Source organism: Eulemur rufifrons, chromosome 7 (assembly GCF_041146395.1).
Source record: "Eulemur rufifrons isolate Redbay chromosome 7, OSU_ERuf_1, whole genome shotgun sequence".
In the NCBI taxonomy this organism is placed as follows: Eukaryota; Metazoa; Chordata; class Mammalia; order Primates; family Lemuridae; genus Eulemur; species Eulemur rufifrons.
Window position 1 is genome coordinate 280,103,162 of NC_090989.1, and position 14,809 is coordinate 280,117,970.

Here is a 14,809-nt window from a genome sequence, read left to right on the forward strand (position 1 = left end):
TATGAATGTCTAGCTTCTTTTGCTCAATGTTATGTCTGTGTGATTTATCCATGTCATGTGTAACAGCAGATCTTTTTCTTTGCTGTGTAGTATTCCATTGTGTGAATATACCGGTGTATTTATTCCACTGTGGATGGACATTCAGTTTCATTTCCCCATTTTGGCTACTATGAACAATGCTGCTGTGAACATTCTTGTGCGTGTCTTCTGGTGGACATATGGCACAAACTCTTGCTGCCCTGGAAGTGTGAAGGAAAATGTTGCCTATGGGGACCATAGCACTGACCTCCTGGAGTCTCCACGGAGCTCTATTGAGTTACCAGATGGGAGAGTTGAATGGCTCCTACTCAGATTTGTCCTGTCTTGCCCCCAGACCCCTGTGCCCTGGAGGAAGGATAGCAGACGATAAGCCACCCGGGGTAGTCTTTCATTGTGTAAGAATACATGCTATTCCTCTTCTTTCTTCTGGAACCAGTCAGAACAGGGAGCCAGGCTGGTCTGGCATGGCAGCTGGGGCCCTCAGCCAGGTGCTGCCCCTGGGCTCCTGCCTGCTGGGATGCTGCCTAATCTGCTGCCACCACTTTGTGTCTCTTGTGTTACCAGGAAGCAGAAAACTTGGTGGCCACAGTGGTCCCCACCCATCTGGCAGCTGCTGTGCCTGAGGTGGCTGTTTACCTAAAGGAGTCAGTGGGGAACTCCACGCGCATTGACTATGGCACAGGTATCTGCTGCTTGGGGGGCTCTGCACTAATTTGGCTTCACTGCTTTACTTGGGCTCTGGACGGTCTTGGGGCTCTCTGAACAAGCAAGTTTGCCGAGCTCCTGTAACCCCTTGGGGCCAGCTGGGGTGTAGGGTGGTTGCAGGGGCCGGTGGGGGAGCGGTGGGGGGCAGTAGTGTTGGGAGGCCTGATGCTGCAGCTCTAGCATGTCCACCAGGGGGGGCTGATGCCACATGCATGGTGCTCGTTTGCACGGAGCTCTTTTTTTTTTTTGAGACAGATTCTCTCTTGCTCTGTTGCCCTTTGTAGAATGCAATGGTGTCATCATAGCTCACTGCAACCTCAAACCCCTGGACTCAAGTGATCCTCCTGCCTCAGCCTCCTGAGTAGCTGGGACTACAGGCACATGCCACCATGCCCAGCTAATTTTTCTATTTTTAGTAGAGACGGGGTCTCGCTCTTGCTGAGGCTGTTCTTGAACACCTGAGCTCAAGCGATCCTCCTGCCTCGGCCTCCCAGAATGTTGGGATTACAGGCGTGAGCCACGGCCATGAAAGAGCTTTTTTGGTAGCCTCTGTAGCGTCACAGCACACCTTCTCCCTGACTCCCCTTGTTTCTTAGCCACATTCTCTATGTTGTTGAGCTCTTTGGATCCTTGGTCCATGTCGGCCAAGCTGACTTGGACTTTGATGAGAAGGGTTATGTGGGCACACTCAAAGGGAAGTGCTCTCTAGGTCAGCGGGTGGCTTGTGTGTCTAAGGAGGATCCCTGCTTTCGTACGGGCCCCCCTCTCCTTTCTGCCCTGAAGCAGGATAATGGGGGAGCTGCTGCTGTCTCAGCGCCCTCCCCTTTGTGGATCGTGGGGATTGTGGTCCACAGGAGGGAGCCCAGGCCACAGAGGCAGGCTCTGGAGAAGGACCCTCTTGGACCTGGATCCTGGGGAAGTTTTGTCCTCTGCTTCCCCCTGCTGCTGGGGAACAGGTTTATCAAGCGTTTTGACCTCTGAGGGTGAGGCTTTGACTAAGACCAACAGGAAAAAGATTCCAGAGAGCAGACTGGCCAGTCAGCAGGAGGTGGTGCTCCCAGGTGCACAAGAGCCCCTGAGTGATAGTTGTTTGGACTCTAACTGGTCATATTTGGAAACTATTGTAGGTGAAGGAACCTGAGCTCACAGGCTTTCCCAGGCCCTGAAGGGATCGTCATTCTGCAGAAATAGGACAGGAAGTTGTTGAAATAGTCTCTCCTCATCTCCCTCCAAATATGTTTGTTATGACACCATGAACCATGGGATTCAGTGCAAAGTTCAGTCAATGGGGTCTGTAGTGCTGACCAGTCCTACTTGACACTACTGGGAAGGGACTGAGGGTGCCTTTGACCCTGTAGTCTGACCATGTTCCCTGCTTAGAAACCTGCAGTGGCTCCCTGTTGCTCTTAGGGTAAAGTCTGAGTGCTTTACTGTGGTCGTTAAAGCCCATCTGACCTGTAGCCTCATCTCATTGTACTTTCTTCCTTGCTCTTGCTGCTCTAGCCATACTCGCCCTCTTAGGGTTCAAACAGATGCAGCCTTTTCTTGCCTCAGGGCCTTTGCACATGCTCTCTCTCTTCTGGCTAGAATACATTTCTTGCTTCCCTTACCCCCTTTGCCTTGCCAACTCTCATTCATCTTTCAGATTTCAGATTAAGTGTTATTTCCTTAGAGGAAACCTTGAACGCTTATGTCAAGGCCCCCCTGTGATATCCTCCAGTTATTACCTATCTTTCTCCTTCAGAGCTAGAATCATAGTAGTGATTGTATATTTAATGTCTGTTGCCCCTGATGAGTCACGAATTCTTTGAGTGCAGGGATTTATTTGTTACTATCTCCCTAGTGCCTGACATGGACATTGCCCACATAATAGGTGCTCAATAAATAGGGTGAAATTGCTATGTGAGTTAAATCTACAAAATAAGATGTAAATGTCTGTTTCAGGAGTCAACAGCCTGGGGCTTTTAGGAGTAGAATAATAGTTCTGGTATTTCTTGAAAGAGCCCAATATTAATAGGTCTTTATGGACTGGGAAGAGGCCCCGTTATCTCCATGTCGTCCCTTTCCTCAGAGGGGCACTTAGCAGTGATTTGGATCAAAAACAATCCCAGTCCTTTTTCTGGAAGACCTTCAACCTTGACTGTTTTTTCTCTCCCAGGGCATGAAGCAGCCTTTGCTGCTTTCCTCTGCTGTCTCTGCAAGATTGGGGTGCTCCGGGTGGACGACCAAATAGCTATTGTCTTCAAGGTGTTCAATCGGTGAGGGAGAGGAGGGGAGGAGGACGGGAGTGAGGGGGAATCTCTTTCCTCCTCAGACTGGGGCCGGGTGCTGGAGGGTTCTGAGTGGCACACGGTTCTCTTGTCCTGTCTTAGTCAAGCTCTGGTTGTGGATGGAGTGTCCAAGACTCCTTTTTCTGACAGGTTTAAATTCACCACCCAGTAAAAACAAGTGACGGGAATGTCACATACTGACTGCTAATGCTTACACAGTGTTTACCAAGTGGAGGCACCACTCTAAGTGCTTTACATGTAACTCATTTAATTCTTACAACCACCCTGTGAAGTAGCGACTGTTCTTTCCATTTTATTGATGAGGAAACTGAGGCACAGAGAAATCAGGTCTCTTCAGTGAGGTCACACAGCTGAACGCAGGCAGTCAGGCTCTGCCCTGCTGCCCCTCGCCACCCAAACGCCTGCTTGGCAGCAGAGGTGTGTGTCAGAGTCACCCGGAGAGTCTTAGAATGTCCATTCCTGGGCCTCTCTGTGGTGATGCTGATGCAGCGGGCCTGTGGTGGAGCCCAGGATGGGTGTCTAAAGCTCCACAGGTAATGGAAGCATAGCCTCTGGTAGAATTGAAGGCGGAGCCAGAAGCAATCTACTTGGACTCCTGTCAGCTTTCTGATGGGCAAGCCAAGCTTGGAGAAATTGAGGCTCCTGCCCAAGGCCTTGCTTCTTATCAGAAGTTGATGGCACAAAAACCCAGGTTCGGAGTCAGTGTTTGTCCATTTCCTTCTTGGGCCAAAAGAAGGCCAAGTGTGGGGGGAAAATAAAGCTACGTTATTTTGAGAGTACCAGCTACAACTTAGGCATGGAGGTTTTAACTGAAATCTAGACCATTACAATCTTAAGTGGTTATTTCTGGCCTTCTGGTATTCCAAATGGCAGAGGGTTGAGACTGTCTTTTTACGTTTTGCTCCCTTCCCTGTCTTTCCCCACTCTCCTGTGCAGATACCTTGAGGTTATGCGGAAACTCCAGAAAACATACAGGATGGAGCCAGCCGGCAGCCAGGGAGTGTGGGGCCTGGATGACTTCCAGTTTCTGCCCTTCATCTGGGGCAGTTCGCAGCTGATAGGTATTGGCGGGGGGGTGTCTATCCCTCTACCCCCTGCAGGCTGCATTCTGTACCTCCCCCGGCCCCTCCTGCTTTCTCTCTTTCCCTTCCTCCTGCCCAGGGCAGACAGTGACAGCTTGAAAAGCAGGGCATTAGACTGGCTATTGATGGAGGCTGTTTGCTGGTGACCTTCTGCTGCAAGCCCGTGTGGCGGGCTGGGGGAGGCGGAGGCAGAGCACTGCCAAGATAATGGGAAGTGACATGGGCTAGAGCAAGGGCGCTTGCCTGGTGCATAATGGACTGGTGTGAAATGTGCCCCAGCTCCTGGCAGCAGCTGCGGGGTTTTATGTTGAAAATGAGGGGCTCTTTTGATTCAGTGACCAACGTCACCCACTGTTATTACGGAGCTTCGTACAGAGGGGCCTGTCAGGGAGCTGCTGCTGAGTGCTAGGTTGTGGGCCTGCTTCGGTGACTGCCCCCCACTCTTGAAACTGTTTTCTAGGCTATGGATGGGGTGATCATCTCTATTTTGATTCAGAATGAACTGCCTACAAAATAATATTCACAAATGACCATTGGTTGAGGACTTGCTCTGTGCCAGGCACTGCTGTAAGTGCCTCAGGTACATTGCCTCCGTGAATCTTCTCAGTGGCCCTCTGAAGGGTCTTTGCCAGCATCAGGCCAGCACCGCTAGCACCTGTGCCAGGCACCATGCTGAGTGCTGTGGGCATGGTGATGGTCACGTGGGCCTCAGCAGCCCGGAGGGAGGTACTGTTCTTATCCCCGCTGCCCAGGCGAGGAAACTGAGCCATGGTGGGCTGAAGTCATTCATCTAAGGTCACGCAGCTAGAGAGAGGCAGAGCTGGAGCTCAGCACGTAAGGACACGCACACATGCCATTTACTGCTCCTGCAAGGTCAAATGTTGAGAGCACCATGGGCAGAACTGTGGCCCTTGGGTGGGGGTCAACTGTGCTGGGCTGGGGTGCCCAGGTGGTGTGAGAGCCTGGGTCTGAACCCCAGGGCTCTTTGCTCTTCCCAGACCATCCGTACCTGGAGCCCAGGCACTTTGTGGATGAGAAGGCCGTGAATGAGAACCACAAGGACTACATGTTCCTGGAGTGTATCCTGTTTATCACCGAGGTGAGGGGAAGGGGGTGAGGGAGAAGCACATGGCCGCCTCCAGGCTCAGACGAACCAAGGCTGGTGGCTTTAGAGTCGGACAGAGGAGCCAGAGCTGCTGCTCAAAGGTGGCATGGCTGGCACCAGAGTGGGGTATTGAAAAGGAAGCCCCACGGGGTCTCTCCTGAAACGCTTAGCCAGCTTCTGACCATCCAGGATCTCCTCTGCCAAACCTGGGGTTTCTATTGAACACCACAGAACTCTTGAGCTGAGGAACTAAGACTCAGTCACTAGCTAGACTTGGGGACTGATGCAGCAGGTATGAAAGGGTGGGCAGTGTTGTGGGGGAGGGGCCGCATCTTTCAGGTGGGGCCCATAAGGGTCTGTAGGGCTGTGTGCTTATTAATGTGTAGACCAAAACTGCTGGAGGAGATGACTTTCAGCTGAAGGGACACATCTCTTAGTACCTGAAGACATGGGCCTGAGCAAAGTGCTGGAGGTAAAAACAAGCAGGCCTGTGGTGACAGTCACTGGGCCGCCAGCCGGCCTGGCCGGGCTCTATAGCTGGAAGCTCTTGTCCCGCCAAGGCAGGATTCCTCACAGTGGGCCTTGGACTACTTCTTCAAGATCACCTGGGGAGTAGATTGTTAAAATGCATGTTCCTGGGCCCCACCCCACCTTATTGAATCAGAATCTTAGGAGTCAAGAGCCAGGAGAATGTATTTAAACACACTTTCTAGGTGACTGTACAGGAAAGGGGGACCCACTGCTCTCAGGCCTCTCTTCTGGGAGGTGTCAGGACTTTCCATCCTCCCTGCCCTGTACCCTCCCTGCCCCTGCCAACTTCCAAAGGGTGCCCTGTCTGGAGCTGGTTCTTGTCCTCCGTCCCCTTCCTGTTGCCTACATGCACATCTGCTGCCTCAGTGATGCCCCTGGCACACCTGTGGACTCCTACCTGTGGGTGCTGCTCTCTTGGCGGTCTGTTCGAGCCCCCTGAAGAGGTGGAGTAGCCTGGTTAAGCAGCCTTGGCTCAGCTCTTCCTGGTCAGCATTCGGCTCAGGCTTCTGCCAAACTCCAGAGGCCGGAGGGGAATGACACATTTTTTCCAAGTCAGCAAACGGAGCCGCGACTGATGGCTGGGCAGCCACCGCTTCATTCTCAGAGATCTGCTGCCTTCAGCAGTGTAGCAGGCCCAAGGTCGGAAGGACTCGGGGGCAGCCTGGCTCGCTGCCTTGAAAGCCAGTCATGTGCTGCTCTCTTTGGAGTGGAACTCGAGGGTCTGCGGAGCCCCGGGAGACGTAAGGATGAGCTGAAGGAGCAGGGTGCGAAGAAGGGGTGCACATCATACCCTGAGCTCGTGCTCGGGGCTAAAAGGCCAGCTGTTTTGGCTCTCACTGGCAGCTGGCCAGGCCCCTGGGTCCCTGTCCAATAATTCCAGCTAGGAGGCAGGCGGGGCCTGGCCTAGGGACTCTGGGAATTGAGTCCATGTTGAAACTTTGTATTTTTGTTTGTTTGATTGGTAATGCTGGTGTAAAAACCCCGAAAGCTCTCCCAAAGTTTGGGACCCAGTTCCTCTGCTGGAGGAAATCCTGAAGTAGCCACTAGGTGGCATTAAAGGCACGGTAAACTTGGAGGAGGTTTTGGTAACATTTAATTAAGGGAGAGGCAGGAACAGGGCGGAGGGGGCAGGCGAAGAGTTTTTGGCTGTTCTGCACCTTCTCTGCAAGGCCCACTTTTCAGTTTGGGTCTAGGCTCTTGGGTGTGGTGTTAAACAGTGGTTGCTTGGGAGGGGTGTGCCTGGCAGCTGAGGGGACTGTAGCAAGGGCCGGCTCTGCCTGCTGGCTCGAGGAGGCCTGTGTGGTTGCTGCTTATAGCACACCTTGTGTAGTTCTCCAGAGCGCCCACACCTTCCTCCCCTAGTTGGCGGATGAGTGGCTTGGCTCGCTTGGGGACCCAGAGGCCTGTGTGGCGCTCTCTGGTCTGGAAGGGGGCAATGTTGCCTCTGGAGACCTGGGAATCAGCGTAGGCCGGTGCAGCTAGCAGATTAAACAGAACACCAAGAAGTTGGGAATGCAACCGGGTGCTCCTCCCAGGTCTCACGCCAAGACTGCCCTGGTGGCCCTGGGCCTCCTGGATGAAGGGCCCACCTTGCCGGGCTTCTGCAGCCTCGGGAAATACAGCCTTGGTGCCTTTAAGAGCCTAGGGCAGGCAGGAAAAGAATTTCAGTTTCAATCTGGCTTCTAAATTTGGAGTTTTGGGAAGGGAGGGATCAGATTTCAGCTGGAAGGGAAGGAGCTGACAGGAAGGCGCTGTGCAGAGCCTCCCCCTCCCCGCCCATCCCCCCCAGTTACTGACAGAGGAACCATTTACAAAAGGCCGATCCTCTGGGGAGTGGAGAGGCAGGAACGCAGCGTCTGTGAGTAATTTCCTGCTCAATATGGCTGCTCTGACTCACACGATTCCCCTGGGGTCACTGCGGACTGCAGTGAGCTTGCTCCTTCTCGCTCTTTCTCTTCTCCCTTTGTGGCTAGAATGAGCTAATTTTTTTTTTTTTTTTTTTTTGTCTTTTCACCCCTGATTCCTTTTTTCCCCTCATCAGTTTTCCTTTCCCAGAGTTAGAGTCTCTTTCTGAAGGACTTAGGAGACCTTGGGCCACTGAAGGCCTGGGGGGCAGGGGCGCAGCCCCTCGAGAGAAGCAGCATCCCTGGGCTTTCCACCAATACGGGCCCAGGGCCACTGGGGCTCCGGAGCACTGGCCTAGCCCTGGCTCTGCCAGTGGGCCCGAAACGCCTTTTGGGGATCTGTTCTGTGCCCCTGGTGGGCAAGGCTGGCCCGGGAGACAGAGCTGCTGGTTTCCCAGTGTCCATCTGCCTGCCTTGGCCTCAGAGCCCTTGCTGAGCAGGCCCCTGGAGCTGACAGGGTGCTCCTGGGTGGTTGCTCACTGGGCCTTGTCCAGAGAGGGAAACTGGATACACAACTCCAGTGATTCCCAGCTTCCAGGGCCTGCAGAGAGCTGGAGGGAGCGGGGAGGGCAGAGCGAGGGGGAGGGGGTCAGGTGGAGTCTGGTTCTGTGGGAGCTGAGGCCGTAAAGGGGAGGCCCCCGTAGGCGGGAGGTTCCCGCTGCCCCCCTGGAGGATAGAGACTTGGGTGATTCTGAGTGAAGGGAGGGGCCCAAAAAAAGCTTCACAGGGACCAGGGTGGGTTTTGGCTCTGTCTGTGCCTGGCTGCTGGGGAGCCTGGGACCCGGGACAGGACAGGACGGGATGGAAAGGAGGAGCCTGTTGTCCTGTCTCCTGAGACTTGGTTATTGACAGGCTCTTGGGAACTTGGGCCAGGGGAGGGAGATGACAGGGATAAAATGACAGCTTTCTTGACTTAAATCATAAAGATTTTGTCAGAGTTGCCCTTATTGGAGAAGGAACAGACCTGTGGAGTGGGTCACCAGGCCGTCGGGGGGCCCATGTTCTCCTGAGGGTCTTTACAATTATGATGCCCCAGAATGGAGAGAGAGCACTTCAGGCTGTCCTTTCTCCCTGGAACAGCTCAGGCTCCACTCCAATGCCTCCATGCAGAGCTTCTTCTGGAACCTTCCACCCACTCAGGGTCCAAGTCTCTGCTTCCTTGCCAGACTTAGCTTCTTTGCTTTTCAGAGTCTTCCTTCTGCAGCCTGGCACCCAGGGTGCTGAGCCCTGTTTCCCCTAAAATGCTGCCTGCAAGCTTGGGGGGGGTGTGTTTAGGGGGATTGCACACGGCTTGGTTAGTAAGTATAAATGTGCTGGCCTCGTGGTGTCAGAGGGATACACTCGGGCACACAACTTCCCTCTCACTGCTGTGGTTTCTGATGTCATGGGAACTTCACTGAACTTCCTATGGAATTTTTCTCCTCCTTCCTGACTGGTCAGACTCTTTGGCCAGAGGAGGGATCAGGAGTGGAGCTGTCCTTGCTCCTGGCTGTGCTCACTGCTGTGGCCGCCACCGCTTCCCCACCTCCTGGCCGAGCCGGGCTGGCTTTCTGCACAGACCTTCCACCTGGCTCTGCTGCAGGCACCTGCCTTCTGCCGGCCCCTCTTCTCCCCTCACTGTGCTCGGCCTGCTGCGCAGAGGGTGTCAGATGCCTGGGACTGGTCATACCCACTTTGGCCCTCCCCTAAACTGACCCTTTCCTTGGCTCTTCTAGCTCTGCCTGTGGCGGGTGCAGAAGTGCCCTGTGTGTGGGGGCGGAGCAGAGAGGGGTGGCCCTGAGGGGCGGGGTCCAGGCTGCTGCTGCTGATTATCTCAGAGGGAGTGAGGCCCTGTCCTGTGCTGGAGGCACTCTGAGGCTCCTTGGGAGTTGTTGGGAGCTGCACCAGGAGCTTGGGTGCAGAACTTAACTTTCCTGCGGTTGCTGGGTTTGGTGGGTGGTAGGAATCAGACCCCTTTTCTTTGACGGTGGGGAAAAGATGGGTAATGGGGGGATGGGCAAAGGATGTCATTTTCCCAGTGGGCCTTGAAGGCCAAGGGGGACCCCTGTCTCTGGCACTCACATGTGTCTGTTTGTGTGTGGGCTCCACAGGCAGATGCCTGGCTTGGTCCCTGAGCGAGGGGGCGGTGGGAGAGGGGGAGAGAGAGAGAGAGAGAGACAGACTTTGCTGCAGGGGAGTGGGAGTGAGCTCCCAGGCAGACCTGTCTCCAGCTTGGGGACTCTCTCTTCCAGATGAAGACTGGCCCATTTGCAGAGCACTCTAACCAGCTGTGGAACATCAGTGCTGTCCCCTCCTGGTCCAAAGTGAACCAGGGTCTCATCCGCATGTATAAGGCTGAGGTGAGTGGGGCCTTGCCAGCGTGCCCGCCCTGCTGCCACACTGGGTCCTGGGGCTCCTGCTTCTCTCTACCCCACTGTGTCACTCTGGATCTCAGGCCAACCACTCTGACCCTTGGGACCTCAGTCTCCCATCTGGGGGGTGGGCAGTCAGAAAAGCATTGGACTGAGGCCCAGTTCTGTCCTGAAAAGCTCGGAGGCCGTGGCAAGGACCTGCTGCTTGGGGAGTGGTGGGGGAGAGGGGTTCTCTTCCCACTTGTCAAATGGCCGAGGGCCCCTCAGCTCAGGCAGCCTGAGTCTGTCTCTCCCATGGCACACTTGGAAAAGGGGCTTATCCTTTGGAGACACCATGCGGAGCGGTGCTCTCAACCTTAGGTATGTATGATTGCTGGGTGGGGTGAGGTCCGGGGGAGGCCAGGAACTCACATTTGCAGTGACCACTTCAGGTGATGTTGATGCAAGTGGGCTTCCCTGCTGTCACATCCTTCCCTGCGGTTTCCTGGAGCTCCCCCTGCTGGGAGGCGGCTGCCCTTCGGCTGGGAGGGTGTCTCCTGCTCTCTCTTCTTGGCATTGTTCTCCCAGCCAAGGAGGTGGTGGCCTTTTCTCCTGCAAGTAGGGAGGACATGTGTCACTTCAGCCCTGTCCCTTGCACTAGCTCCTCCCACATCTTGAGCAGACTAATCCTGGAACTGATTGACCTTGGCCAGGGAAGGGTCTAGATGTGAAGTTCCTCACCTAGAATAATGGATTCCTTAAGTCCCTTCTTTTTGCCTTCAGGCTGGCCTTGGCGACTAGTTCATGGTCTCAGATATTGTCCTGTGGTCACCCATCTCTTGACCCCCGTTCATCCTCCTCTTCTGGGAGGGGGCTGTTCCAGGTCTTCCGTGTACCCAGAGCTTACTCGATCCCATCAGCAGAGGCAGGACCTCGGGGAAGGGTGTCAGAGGGCCAGCAGGATCTGGGCGCACAAATGCCTCCAGTTGGCCTGGCTCCCTCAGCACAGCCCCGAAAGGGTTAACAAGGCTTGAACTGATCGGGCCTGGCTCTCTCTCTCCCTTCCGCCCCCTCTCCCTCCTCCTCCTGCTCCAGGTCCCCTTCCTCTGGACTTCACATCCTGTATTTAGGTTCCAGCCCACATACCTCTAATGGGAGAGGAGTTTGTTGGGGCTGCAGCTGCTGGTCCTGGGCTTTTCACTCCAGCTCTCCCCAGCCCGGGGAGCACCTGCGTCACTGCCCTCTGGTGTCCTGATGCTCCTGCCCGTCCCACAGTGGGTGCTACTGGGGAACTCTGTCATCCTGCTGTGCCCTTCCCACTGCTGGGGGCTGTCTCAGCATGTGAGGGGTACACAGCACCCCTCTAACCTCCCCCTGACCCCCGACCTTTGTGTGAAAGACAGGACTCTCTGGCTGCCTTTTCTGCTTAGAATTTTAAATACTGCCCTTTCTGCAAGTCTCTTAACTTATCTTGACCTAGGCCCCCTAAGGGCAGGGCGGGAGACTCTGTCCTCTTATCCTACCTGCCCCAACCAGAGGCAGAAGAACTCCACAGTGACAGCGGGTGAGGGAGGAGCACATTAATATTCAAAATGGACAATGGCGATGGTACAGCAGAAACCCAAGAGCAAAACGGTTGACCGTGTAAAAGTTGATAGTATTTCTATGGTTGTTGAACACAGAATGTTGAACACAAAGAGGACAGCGACAAAACTACCACCAACGCAGGGCCAGAAGGAGGGCGCTCTAGTAGATAACAAAGTGGCCTTCCTGGAAACGGGAGATTCCAGCTCTGAGTGCACAGGCCAGGCGCTGTGTGGGGGAAGGGCGGGGGCAGACTTCTTTGTAGGACAGCGCTGGAACTCGCTGGCTTCTTTGCAGTGTTCAGTGCTCACTGATGAGTTAGTTACTAGCGAGTAGCCCTTAGTCCTTGGTCCCAGAGAGTTATGGGATGGCATGTGGCTTGCTCAGAGGTCCAAGGGAAGGGCTTGCTTTTTCAGACCAGTTCTCAGTCCACAGGGAGCACCTTCGAGGCCCGTCCGTCCTGCAGTTCAGAGGAATTAGCAAGACCTGGGTTGCCAGCCCGAGTTGGCTGCTGGAGGAGAGATGGCCTCGCAGAGCTGGAAAGAAGCCTGACCAGCTTGGCATTAGGTGGCCTCAGGATTTGGGACTGACTCTCTGCATATCCAAGGCGCCTGTCCTGGCCTTTCTGAACTGAAGCGCCAAGTGCTCTCAGGGGCCTTGTGTGGTGGGCTCGTCATTCCCAAGGGCCATCGCTATGCTGGTGCTGCCTTCCAGAAGGGACTTGTCAGGGCTTAGAGAGTCCCTTCTCCCCCTTGAATCACTGGAACCTCCAAGGGCCTATAGTCCCAGCCTCTGGGATGGGACGTCCACCTGGAAGTTCTCTGAGGGACAGGCTGGAGCTGCTGTTCTGCCCAGATATGCAGGTGGGACCTCTGGGGCTTGGTTAGCTGGGCGGGCCTTGCCGGAGCGAGGCCCGACTGGAGGCTCCCTTCTGCCCTGGAGCCTTAGCCTTCCTGTGCCTCAAGCAGCCTCTTGCCTTCAGCTCAGCTTTCTTGTTCTGGGGTCCTGTGGGCCGAGTGGAGAGAACTTCTGCCCCTGCCCCCTCTTGTCTTTGCAGCTTGTCTTGTGTGAGAGCTGGAAGCAGGTTGACCTTTGAACCCTTCTGGAATTCCAGAGCCCTGGGGGGGATGCTTTTACTAACTCCCACCACTTCCTGATGACATAAGCACAATGGCAGCTGCCTTTGCCTCTGGCCTGGCTCTGCCGCTCCTCCCGCCTGAGACTACCCCCTAGTTGCCTGCTCCCCACTTTCTCTGCCTCAGGCCTAGGATTCTGGCTGCGGCCCCCACTTTGCTCCCTCTCTGAGCTTAGTCCCCCACCCTGTGTGCCTCTCCCTCCTTGGTTCTACAGCTGATTTTTGAGGTGAGGGAACCTGGGCCAATCACTGCACCCCTCTGTCCCTCTAAGTTAGTGGGAGGTCAAGGCCACAGCCACAGATTGAGCCTCTCACCCCTGCTGAGGCTGTAAGTTGCCCCAACCCTCCCAGGAGGTGCCCAGCACACTCTGGCTGTTACTGTGGCCAGGAGGAGGCCCTGGACCAGCCTGGCAGGTCTGACCTCGTGTGCCCAGAGCCACTGCCTGTGTGGTGGGCACAGCAGGGTGGGCGCAGGGAGGTTGGGAGCTGGGTTCGGGTGGCCTGCGGACCAGCCCAGCTTCCAGCTTCTGTGATAGGCCCTGTCTGTCTCTCCAGAGCTCCCCTCTGCTAGGGGCCTGGGTCAGCTGAGCTCAGGGAGTTGGGCCACCCCCTGCTCAGCCATCCCCCTGTCCAGCCCCCACCCCCAGGGCTGCTGGGAATTGCTGGGGGGGAGGGAGGACACAGGATGTCAGCTGGTTCTTATTGTCTCACTCTGAAGTGCCAGGATGCCTTTTTCAGTCCAGAGAACTGAAAACTAGAGAAAATAGGCCTCTTCTGGGGCTTGTGTTCAAATGTCCCCACATCACTTCTCCGGGGCCAGGACCCGAGCTAGGGGACCCCAAAGATCAGGAGGGTTTTCTTCACCTCTGGTCCCCAGCTTCCCCTTCTGGGCTGGGTGATGTCACTTGGCTGCCTCTCTTTTTGGCTTCTACTTCGTGGGGTTGGGTTCTCGTTCTCTCTCTCTCTCTCTCTCTCTCTCTCTGTTTGGTGGGTCTGACTGCCGTGGAGTGGTCCTTAGATGGAGGGTGAGGGTGAAGGTGCTGGGTAGGAAGCCTCACCGTTCCCCAGAGTCGCTCCTCTGGATGGGCCACCTCCTGGGAACTGCTCTGTTGTCAGCGTCCCTGGCGTGGTGCAGCCTCACCGCTCTGCTCTCCCCTCCTTCCTCACAGTGCCTGGAGAAGTTCCCTGTGATCCAGCACTTCAAGTTCGGGAGTCTGCTGCCCATCCATCCTGTCACGTCGGGCTAGGAGGGGCCAAGCCACCGAGCCTGAGCCACCCAGGCCTCAGTTCCTGGGCCCGCCTCCCCTGCCCCAGCCATGGCCCCCTCCCTGCCCCCTCCCTCTGTTCTTTCTGTTTGATGAGAGGCTGTTTACTGGGGTCGGGTGGAGAGCGCAGGGTTGAGAGGGGCTCAGAGCATAAGGCTGAAGGACCCAAGCTGGGAGAAGTGACCAAAGTGTGGCCAGTTTCCTGACCTCCCCTGTGGTGGATGGGCAAGAAGAGAGGCACTGGGCCCTGTCCTGGCCTCCTCTCCTCCCGTCTCTGCTGACAGTCTCATTTTGAGAGCAGGGGCTGTTCTGCAGCTCGTGGGGAGGGGAAGGTACTCTGCTTCCACTGCTTTCCCTTCCCGCGGCCGATGCCTTCCGAGGGTTACAGCAGTCGCTCCTCTCAGGGCGGGTCAGTTTCCAAGCCATGTCTGGGTGGGTGTCTGTGTGCTTTAGGGCTGGAGGCAGAGGCTGATGGCCAGCTGTGGGGTGGGGTCGGAGGGGGTGGTGGAGAGGCCTTAGCTGTCCAGGCTCGTGGCCCTCCCAGGCTCCTTTTCACGCTGCTCCCTGGGCCCGAGGGCCCCTGTGTCCAGAGCAGCTTCCTGGCTTTTCTGTTCTCTGCTCCTCGGCTCTGCAAAGTTTCCTGGCCGTAGCCACACATCCTCTCTCTCCTGTCCCAGCCCAAGAGAAGCCTAGCTATGGAAGCTGCCCTTTGGATAGGCACTGAGCTCCTGGGAGGGCCTGGCTGACTGCGTGAGGCCTGCCTTTCCAGAGCTTTCCCTGGCAGAGAAGAGGTGGCAGAAACTCAGGGAGGGGCTCGGGCCCATTGTGTCTGGAGGAC

The 14,809-nt window shown here is 55.7% G+C and overlaps 1 protein-coding gene across 3 annotated transcripts in view; it reads left to right on the plus strand.

Moving 5' to 3' along the window:
• The window catches only part of PTPA (protein phosphatase 2 phosphatase activator), a 29,046-nt gene extending 14,703 nt beyond the window's left edge, over positions 1-14,343 (plus strand). For all 3 annotated transcript variants that reach the window (XM_069476920.1, XM_069476919.1, XM_069476918.1), the window contains 6 exons: positions 604-721; positions 2,903-3,002; positions 3,972-4,096; positions 5,116-5,216; positions 9,889-9,996; positions 13,876-14,343. In XM_069476920.1, coding sequence (XP_069333021.1) covers positions 604-721; positions 2,903-3,002; positions 3,972-4,096; positions 5,116-5,216; positions 9,889-9,996; positions 13,876-13,953 — 630 coding nt within the window. In that variant the 3' untranslated portion in view covers positions 13,954-14,343. The remainder of the gene's footprint in view (positions 1-603; positions 722-2,902; positions 3,003-3,971; positions 4,097-5,115; positions 5,217-9,888; positions 9,997-13,875) is intronic.
• The last annotated feature ends 466 nt before the right edge of the window (positions 14,344-14,809 follow it).